The sequence below is a fragment of the Orbicella franksi genome, chromosome 7 (assembly GCF_964199315.1).
Source record: "Orbicella franksi chromosome 7, jaOrbFran1.1, whole genome shotgun sequence".
Lineage (NCBI taxonomy): Eukaryota > Metazoa > Cnidaria > Anthozoa > Scleractinia > Merulinidae > Orbicella > Orbicella franksi.
Window position 1 is genome coordinate 8,729,207 of NC_138151.1, and position 10,752 is coordinate 8,739,958.

The following is a 10,752-nucleotide window of genomic DNA, read 5'->3' on the forward strand; positions in this document are numbered from 1 at the left end:
TTTCCTCTGTGTACCGGTACACCAGGTCCCAACCGAAGATTTGTTTTAACACGTGAGTCACGCGATCTTATAAAGGCTCGGCTGCCAAGCAAGTTAAGACAACAGGCCGAGTACCGTATCTACGAATACGAAAACCACGCTAAATATATTATGAATATGGGTATGCAGATAGGATGATCTTATGCCGTTTTCCTGGTAAACTAGTCAACGTTTGACATCCTTAACCAGGATGATAGACGTAAATTACATAGCCGATGTTTTATATGGAGGTGTAGACTTTTCTCTGCCCGGAAATGGCGGAAAAGAATGCGCGGCGTTCTTGTCTTCGAAGCAGAGAATTGTTGAAACTGCGGTTTACGAACTCTTCACCTGCTTCGTCTTGTGGAAAATACTGGGCAAAGTTTCTATTCCTGAGAAATTGCCGGTATACAGAGAAGGTACTGGAGTCGGTAAAAGACTGCTTTTAGTTGTGCATTGTTTGATTTTTGGCATCGAAATTGGTTTCAAGTTCGCCACGAAGCAGGTCATATTTCTTCTGAACCCTTGCCACGTTTTGACAGCTATTCAGGTAAGCTGTGTTACCATCCTTCCAAAAAAAAAAAAAAAAAAAAAATCGGCAGCCACGTTTAGAACGCCTCAGGTGAAGGGTCACACGTGAAATGTGTAAACTTCTGTTAATCCGAAAGGATAGAAAAGCTTTTAGCTCAGAAATTTGTCTGACCGTATTCCGAGTCAACAATCATAAGCACGCACTTCAAATATATCAAGACTTATGATCTATTCATCAAACTCACTGACGTTATAATTGTATAATTTGGGCCATGGATAATTCATCCTTGGCTGATCCTTGGTATAATTTTGGGGGAATTTTATGTAGGTGGTGCTGTGCAATACGTTGTCTTGTGACGCCTGTTTTCGAAACTGCATGTCGCCTGTCTTTGATTTTTAGAGAAGTGTCACAGGAAGGCGTGGTAGGAGTGGTGGTGGTGGTGGTGGTGGTGGTGGGGGGGGGGGGGGGGGGGAGGGAGGGAGGTGGGTTTGCTGATGTGGACTCCCTGGAGCTGTGGTGAATGGTGCCTAGAAATCACCAAGAAAATAGTGGGTCTCAGAAACTTTTGAAGCAGTCTTAAAATCCCAGGATCTTTTGTGATGAATCTCAAATCTCGTTTTGTGTGTTTCCTTTTGTCTTGGACCCTGAAATTGTGAAGTCTCTGTCTTAGATTTTCAAACAAGGGTCTTGACATCTGGGCAAGTCTCAGATTTTAACATTTGTGTCCTCCCCCTGGGGATGCTTAACAGAAATTTTTAAATATGTCTGTTAGTGGTACAAGAATCCATTTCTGGCGCTGTGGCCAACCTGCACACAAGGAGAATATTGTGGAGAGAGCATCTGATTTCTGCAAGTTATACAACCAAAAGAAACCAGCAATACTGCAACACTACAAATACAATTCAGCAGTTTTCTTATGAGCCAAAAATGAGTGGTAGAGCTGTGAAAACAATGATACAGCTACTTACTGGTTTTAAAATGATCTTGAAAATTGTTAATTAAGAACAATTACCTGAATGTATTTCCAATCATTTGCTATTTTAAAAACCTAATTGATGTTGTGAAGCTCTTTCAGCTTGTTTCCTACTATATATTTACCAGAACCTGAGAAGGGTGAGAAAATGTTTTAAATAGTTTGAAAAAATGTACTATTTACTACAAACAAGCCTTAAGTTATATGCCTGTTAAGTAATATTGTTTCCACTTTTCTTACTAGATTTATTTGTTAGCAGTTCCTCCAAGTAAACATGTCTTGTGTGTTTTTAGGTGAGTATCTTACATTTTCCCAGATTAAACACTTGATTTACTTTTTATGTAGGGTTGCTCCATGGTAAATTGTCTTTGGTCACTGCCCTATCTGATACGAGCACCCTGTTTGACCGCGTTGAATGAATTTGTTTAAACAAAGTGATTCTATTCTTGTAAACACCTTCACCACAATACAATTAACACCTCTTTCTTAAAAGTTAAAAGCATTTTGCCACCTCCACACCCTTAATTTGTCGAGGGAGAAAAGATCTGCTTTCATTATGGGTGGTTCTTTGTATGGTAGATATAAAATTACATCTGTTTGTGTGTTTTGTTTTCTTGATGGCAGGATTCACAATTATTTGCTATTTGGTGCTTTTCAAGCACTCCTGTTTCCAGTGGTTAATACAAGATTGGTGAGTTCAAAATAATATTTACTTCATCCTTTGTGAAATACAATCATGCACACCAAGGTGCATGATCTAGTTGGCCTGAAAGCTCAGGCAGGATCAAGTTGCATATAACGTTGACATAATATTGATAGTTTGTTTTCTGGTGATGGACTTCATGATGCAGACTTAAAAGTCAGATACAGTATGACATCCTTAATGAAAAATACATTTATTTAAATACTAGCCCACTTATTTTTCAATCCTATGGGTTTCAGGGTTCAGATGTATGTTGTTTTAAGGCAGACGTTTATTAGTAATTTGATGTTCTTAAAGGAGCTCAGTCACGGTTTGCACATGTTGAAAAGTTTAGCCTAAATTTTTCAAATTTGTCGTTTGCAATCTATGTCAATCTTTGTCATCCTTAACCATCCTTGTTCCTTTAATAATATGGTTTATTATTATTATTATCAGTCTTTGATGTTTTTCTATCTTACTAAATTATTATTTTCAGGTTTCCTTTCATTTAAAGGAGATTTTGTGCGTGGCCAAAAAAAAAGACAAAACACCGTGACTGGGCCCCTTTAATACTGCAACATACATGTACTCTGAACAGGAGTGCCCATGCAAATTTATAACCAAATGAATGTAATTGAGTTGGACTGACTAGAGATGCTGCTCAAATGCTGAAATCTCTTAGTGTTGTTTTGTTTATTAAGAGGACATGGGAGAAGTAATCACGTTCAAGAATGAATACTGTCAGTAATTAACATACATGTAATTAAGGATGGTGCCTACTTTTGTTAGTGCGCACATGTTCTGTGCATCGTGCAAGGCATGGTTTAGGCGCCATGCGCGTGCTGGGGTTGACATTGATGCAATCAACTATGCTACCAAGTACAGGACTAAAATGAAAGCAAAATATTCCTACTGTGACCAAATTAAGTTAATTAAAAAATGAACCTGTACTTAAACCAGGAGCACCAGTATGGCAGCATATCACTAACCACTCTGTTGAGGTCTTCCAGCTGAAAACCTATCTGTAATCTGTTGAAAATTATACTGAAATCCAACTGTAAACATGTACCTGCAGATGGCATAGTGCGCACACAAAACTAGTGCGAGAGACGCAAATGTCTTACTTACTGGGGAGGTGACAGGAAGTAATGTAACGGGCAGCGTAAAAGTTCTCAAAAAAGATGAATAACTTTAAAAAATGCGTGATTACCCCTACATTTTATGTTATGAAATGAAGGTTTCAAGCATATTCAACACATCATTAGTTTCTGGTTGTGAGCAAAAGGTATTTAGACTGTATTTTAGCTGATTGAGAGGAAGGCTGTCAGAGACACTAAGAGCACTGTTGCAATGATTTCGTTATTAAAAACATACCAAAAATGGTTTTTGCTACCATTTGCCATGTAGTTTAAAGATCTTTTTAAATGTGTTTACTTTTCTGTATGTTAAGGCAAATTCTAAGGAAATCTGTGAACAAATATCCTTTCCTTCTTTTTTCAGAAAAATGCTGATGTCAGCATTTTTGTTGAGGTTCGAGGCTGATTATCTCAAAAGAATGCGTGGATACCCACATTTTTCTTTGTGGATTCCAATAGCCCTTGGTTCTAACTTGGCGCAAAAACCTTTGTATTTAGTAGGCACCATCCTTAATGACATTCTGTTTGTTTTCAGTTGCCTTTTGAGGTTGCAGCATACTGGATACAGCACACCCTTATTCTAATTATTGTTCCTTTTTTTCTTGTCTCATGTCAAGGTATGTTGTATTAATAATTGTTAGGGTACAGGATTGTTACAAAGATTTGAAGTAGGTGGCTTCATTGTCTTGCAGGAGTGGGTGGCCGATTTTGCCCAACAGACTGGCCGGCCAATATCACCAATAACTGTCTAATTTCTTGTGTGCTGATTGGCTCATTTTTATCATCAATAAGAGTACATACGGATAAAGTTTTAATTTATGCAAGCTTTCAAGTATTATTATTATTATTATTTTGAATAAAATACACTTATCTTTGTTTACGGCAAGTTTACGGCTTCTTTTCCCCTTCATTTATTCCCAGCATTTGACCATTTTGGGGTCTTGTTATTGTAAAAAACAAATTGACATCAGTTTTTTATGTGTCTGTCCTCTTATTGATGATAAATTTTGTCATAACATTGTCAAAGTTTACTGCGGAACCACTTTGACAATGTTATGACACAATTTATCATCAATAAGAGGACAGACACAAAAAGCTGATGTCAATTTGTTGAATAGATAGGACCACGAGCGCGTTCTGATTGGTCAAAAACCCATGTTTTATCAGAGTACAAAACATAGAAAAAGGGTATTTTATTGTTTTTTGCCACATTACCTCTATATTATAAAGCAAATGAAGAAGCCTAAGCTGTGTAGTACACTGTGATAAAACACTCCGGACATTTGAGAACACTCGCGAAATGTAGAAAACAATCGCCTATGGCTCATGTTTTCTACATTTCCCTTGTGTTCTCAAACGCCCATTGGGTTTTATCACAGTGTAATACACAGCTTAGGCTTCTTTATTTGTTAAGTAGATGGTGATAATCACCTGCAGCTGAATGGATTTGACAACGCCAAGGGCAGTTGTGCAAGATTCAAACCTGATGCTAATGGTTTTGATTACAGATTTCAAACCAATCACATTCCAATAGTCACCTGTCCAACTGGTCAGCAACAGATAGAAGTAAGGGCCCTGAGAACCTAAAGGCAATGAAATTCAAAAGTCATACTTGTATTCAACCTCACGATCAATCTCTTTTGCTGCTATCGAAAGGTCCCTTTGTAGTATGTTTAGCTTAGATTGGCACCAAATTAAACATTTGTTAATGCTTGGCTGACCTCTATCAGGGAGAAACTCTGATATCCTTATACTGTGTATCCTTTCTTATTAGTGTTCTTCTAATGTCTCTACGACAGGGCCATTTACTTTAGAACCTGTTTGGGACTTCACCTGGGCAACCTTGACGTTCACTGTGTTTTCATTCTACATGCTACTGTTTCTTCAGCCTTTAGGAATGGTAAGTGATGGTAAGCTGTTTAATCCATGTATAATTTGCAGGAAAACAAGCCTTCATGCAGCTGAACAGTGAATGAATGGTGAAAAAATACAGCAAAAGTATGATTTTTTGATCATGACCAAGGGAAATAAAAATTTGTTTGAAAAATTGGGTAGATCAAGAGATCTCGGGTAAAATTACAGTATTTGACTTAGGGGAGGGATGCAACTTTTGGTTTGAGTTATCAGGAGGTTCCAAAAGTCAAGGGTTTGAGAAGTCAGGATTCCATGGTATGTAGTCATTAGTCAGTTTGTTTAGGCTAGCTGTAGACATTTCTGATTAGCTACGGTCTGATCTGAGGTAAAAGTTATTCAGAGTTATCAGGGACTTGTCATTCTGAGTTACTGGGGAATTAATCAGTAAGTAACAGCTGGTTGTGGGAAGGCTATTTTGCGAGCCTGCGAGCCCAAGCCTTGAGCTGCAAGCCCAAACCTCGAGCTACGAGCCGTGAGTCTGTTTTTGTGAGCCCTGAAAGGGTCCTGCCAAAAAATCCAAAAATGGGCATAATGCCCTAATATGGTATTTATCACATGCGGGGTACCAATACCCGAAGAAAATGGATCAAACCAGGCCAACCAGGAGGAATTGGAGTCTTACCATTTTTTATTCCTTTTTGGAATTCCCTACATAAGTGAAGAGAAGTAGGGCAGTGAACCGATATGTCAAAAACGGAATGGCAAATTTCGGTCAAACCAGCCCAACCGAAATAAGTGGACAACCTCCAGAGGCGACCCCAAACATTCTGATATACCAGTCGGAAAAAAACCAAAATGGACCTTTCCATTTGACTTCTGACCAAAATTTCAGAAATCTTTGGCATAATGGTAAACACCTGCAGTCTTCATGTGTTGGTACACTGTAGCATGGCAAGTGAGGTGATGGAGAGTTTTCCTCTCTTTTTGTAAAATTTCTACCAATTAAGCAGATATTATAGGACGGGCATTTTTCCCATCTTGCTTTTTGGTAGCTGCAAGCGAGGTAAACGGAAGTGTTGTGATAGCGTGACATTTCATAAGTTGACAACTAGGATCACAAGATTCGTAAACATCTGTAATCGGAGACACGAGTGATATGTGAAATACACATAGTTTTTTTTTGAGAGAACACAGAAAATAGGACGCGTTGTAACACTGGGGGAGAATTAAACAAGGATTTGTCGAGTACAAGTGAGGTGTACCCCACAACTTTGGTACAGAGGTAAACTTTTGCTAATCTTTAATTAGTTTGTGAGGAGTTGTGATTTTTTTCAGCACAGTAAATTCTACTGACTTTAACTGGGCTGGGCAGATGGGTTTTATCCCCAAACTTTTGAATCGCTTAAAATAAGCAGTCGTCCAGTCCTTGGCCTGGTTTCCCAGGAGTCAAAACCATGGACAACTCGGAGCCAAAAAAAGAAAAAATTATGAATCTTTCGTGGCGGTGCTTCTCGATATATCATCCTTATAATTACCTAAAATTTGCCTCACTTGAATGTTTCCCTGTTTATATTTGGATGTTAGTCAATTTTACATAATCGACATTTTGATACGAAAATTTGTGAGGGAAACTCAAAGTTTTACTCATATCTGAAACTATAAACTGACCTTCAAAATCTGTTTTGATACAGATGGAAAAACTACTTGTGTGGAATTTCATGCACAAAAGAAAATGGAAAACTTTTGTTTCTTCTGCCAAGTGTAGCATTTACTGAGTAAAATGTTAACGTTAAATTAAAAACTCAAAAAACAGAAAAAAAAGCGTAGTGGCTCGCGAAAGTAGGCTCGTGGCTTGCGGTTCGTGGCTCTGGCTCGCAGGCTTGCACATTAATTACACTCAGCTGGTTGTGTCCTTGAACATGGAAAGCACCTGACCATTCATGAGTGGTTCAGGTCCATAGCTGATCTGTTTATGATCCCCTGACCGCTTACTTGTCTAAGAGCTGGGGCCCGTTCCTCCAGGGTCCCCAAACGTTTTCGCACCTGAAAAGCCGTAGCAAAATCTCAAATCTTTTGACTACAGAGCTGTTTTATTCATATATTCCTGATAAGAATAGAGGTTCTCTTCATACAAGAAGTTCCAGGTGTATTCACCTCTCCGTCTTTAAATACCGATTAACTAAAAATGGCTTTTTGGGCCTGAGAAGATTATGGGGCTTTCGAGAAATGGGCCCCTGGTTTTCACTAGAGATGAAGTGGGAGATGGAGTCAGAATCATAACAACGCTTATGAACATGTAAAAATAAAAAATGGGAGTCCTTAGGGGAGCCATAAGCTTGAGGGACTTGAAGTCAGAAGAATCGGAATGTTTCTATTTTCTTCAGATTCCACTTACGAATCCAACCCGTATGATCCAGTGCAAACAAGATTGTAGGAGTCCTAAGGAGAAGTGGAAGAACCTACCAATCAGGATGCCTGGAATCGAGCATTGTAATTGGTTGTTCTTCAGTTTCTGCTTGCGAATCCAACAATCTAGCAGAATCAGAATCAGTGTTTTGCTTCTGAGTCCATCAGTTTGATTTTCGTGAGGCTGTATCGCTCTACACTTCTGATTACAGCTCCGACTCAACTTAATGTAAATGATCATAAGAGAGAGTGAATGTTATGTCCAAGAATAGTCTATCCAGTGGCATACAGCCATAACTTGCAAAGGAGACTACTCATGAGTGGTCCCTTTTTCATTTAGTTTGTTGTATGATACGAAACAAAATTGTGAGCAAAAAATGGCGGCACAAAATCTCGGGGGCAAGGAGCGCATGAAAGGATGGACTACTGACTAAGCCAATGAGTTAGAATTATGTGTTGCTCTCACAAAGCAAAAATATGATTGGCTAATGCTGGAGCATTGATAACTAGTTGTCAACGCATCGTTGACACTTGGGATGCTTCATATGGTTTTGATAATTTTGATGTGGGACGTTTTGTTGGAATGTTTATTTCACTTTCCAAAAAACAGAATCCTTGAAACAGGAGCAAATTAGCTTCTTGCCCAAGGATTTCTTTCATGTCGTGAATGACAGACTTAGTGAAAGAGAGACCACTCATAGTCTACTTCCAAAGTGACACAAGTACTCTCTGAATCAACGTTGGAGATAACAAGGTTTCTTTTCTTTCACAGCTGCTTCATATCAACCTCAACAACATGGTGTGCCCAGCAGTTAGCGACCCATTCAGTGGTCCATACTATCGAATTATTGCCTGCTGCCATCAACCTGTCATGATATTTTTAATAGGAAAGATATTTTGTTTGGTTGGGCACAAATTTGTTGAGGCTTTGTATGCACCACAGTCAAAGAAAGCAGAATAGTATTATGACAAAGCTTGGACCAAGGGAACTTGCTTGTGCACTTTTCGCAAATTTTGTTAGATATTAATTGGTAAAACAGTTTTGCTATTTGCTGTACATGTAAATAATAACAATAATTATTACTTAAAAGTGCCAAAAACCCAAACAGCTGAGGGATAGAAACTTCGTCTAAAACCACTAACTGTGCCCTAACTAATTAACGCACAATTCCCATTTAGCTGAACACTCAAAGATTGAATAGCCCAGTAAGAATCTCAGCTGGGAGGCAGGGACTCCCATATAAAAAAGACAGGGATTCTTGTCTTGCCTTTTGGGGGTTAAAAAGTGGTTCAGTTTGCTTCCTCTTAGGGTGTTCAGCCTCACAAGGTCCAAAGCAGGAGACTTTTAGGGTACTGACCTGAAAAAATATGAGAGGAGATAATTTGTTGTTTTTAAGAATTGGTATCTCTTAGGGGTCAAAACAATTTCTTGAAGCCATGCTGGCCACAAAGCAGCATCTTGGTACCTCTTTCGGGCGAAAGAAATGTACAAAGATTTGTTGCATGTGCACAGCTATTGCTTTGCCCATTAACCTTTCGTTTGGTAACATTCTCGTTGCCGTTGTCATCCCGGTTTGCTTTAGCTCCCTATTAACTGTACATGAGAATTACACAGCCAGGAGCTGTGAAACCACAACTATGCAATGAGCTAGAAATAATGTTATACTTCTTGTGAAAGTATCAGTTGCAATTATGTTTGCTCAAGTAAGTTTAATGGATTTTTTCTAGGTTAACCAATCAGCTATTATTTAATAATAATTATTAAATATTGAATTGACTCCTGTTCAAAAGAAAAACAAACTTGGTACAAACATGGTACAAACATAACTGAGTTTACATCATTTATTTTTAATATACTTTTAAAAAGTATTTAATTTACTTGTAAAATTCAATTGATTTTAAGTTATTAGAATCCTTTTTTTGAGGTAGTCTTCATACAGACAATGTTGGCCTTTGTTGCAAATTGATCCGTGTGTGAATCAAATTCTGAAGCCAAGCAAGGTGCAAGTATCATAATCTATCCAAGCGACTGTTGAATCTTCATAATAGAGCATGTTTTCTGTTTCAGAAATTTTGAATGAAGATCTTATCGTTTTGCTAATCTTCAGAAATCTTTTGTTTGCCTATTTTAGGGAGGGGGGCTGGTAAATATAATACTTTGTGAGATGTTAGATGTAAGATCGGACCAAAATTTTGCAAGACATATTTTCTGAAGTACTGTTTGCCACTCCTTGTAATCGTTTATAGTAGCCACTCAGCTGTGTTCTATTGAAAGTCCATGAATCTGATTGGTTTTCTAATTGTATTCTATTTAACAATTAGATTATGAGCTCGAGATTTCTATCGTGTGATAGTTGATGAGGGCGCGACCCGAGTCAACTATCACGCATAGAAATTGTTTTAGTATAAATCTACTAGTCGTTCAAAACTTTATCTAAATCCTCTTCACAGACACATCGAAAACAAAAAGAAGCCGTCAGTTTGTTAACAAGGGCACACTGCTCTGCTACTCGCTATCTATCACAGAATGATAGTGAATAGTGTAGCCGATCAGAGAATGGCATTTGCGATAGAAAGCTAGTAGGTTTATACTAATTTCTGATAGACAGCGATCATATTAATATATGCATGCTGCTTTTGAAACTGAAAATCAGTCTTAATTTTAGGATTAAGAAGACAAAATTGAGGTTTTTGTGCAGTGATCCTTTAGAGTTTCTACTTAAACTAAACAATTAGACTACTCACCCATATTTTCTATGAGTGATAGTCAACTTGGCTATGCCTCAGTGACTACTCACTCATAGAAAATGAGGGCTAATAGTTTACTTGTTAAATAGCCTTTAAGCACTGGAATGGAAGACAAAAGAAGTGAAAAGATTGATGTAATTGAATTGTTACCAAATCAATGATAGCAGGAACACTTTGTTTTGACACTTTAGTTTCTAGTTATGTCAATGATATATTTATTTTCAATTGTTCATGCTTCATCATTGAAGATAATTTGTTGGCAACAATATTTTTTTGATATCTCATTAGTAGATTTGAATTTGACTGCGTTTTAACTGCTTTCTATTTGTCTGCATTTTAACTGCTCTGTAGTAAATACCAAACTGATGAATAGTCTAGTTTAAGTTAGATTGAGGGAACTTTA

At 37.8% G+C, this 10,752-nt stretch overlaps 1 protein-coding gene across 1 annotated transcript; it reads left to right on the forward strand.

The window, feature by feature from the left end:
- LOC145493359 (transmembrane protein 164-like) lies at positions 1-10,401 on the forward strand. The gene is made up of 6 exons (XM_081472821.1): positions 1-568; positions 1,767-1,816; positions 2,148-2,214; positions 3,877-3,958; positions 5,141-5,241; positions 8,374-10,401. The coding sequence occupies exons 1-6, from the start codon at positions 230-232 to the stop codon at positions 8,560-8,562; spliced, it is 828 nt and encodes a 275-aa protein (XP_081328947.1). The 5' UTR covers positions 1-229; the 3' UTR covers positions 8,563-10,401.
- Positions 10,402-10,752: the final 351 nt, after the last annotated feature.

Coding starts and splice junctions, on each gene's coding strand:
- LOC145493359 (XM_081472821.1), top strand. CDS start 230: ATGATAGACGTAAATTACATAGCCGATGTTTTATATGGAGGTGTAGAC. Junction 1,817..2,147: donor CATGTCTTGTGTGTTTTTAG/GTGAGTATCTTA, acceptor TCTTGATGGCAG/GATTCACAATTATTTGCTAT. Junction 3,959..5,140: donor TTTTCTTGTCTCATGTCAAG/GTATGTTGTATT, acceptor TCTCTACGACAG/GGCCATTTACTTTAGAACCT.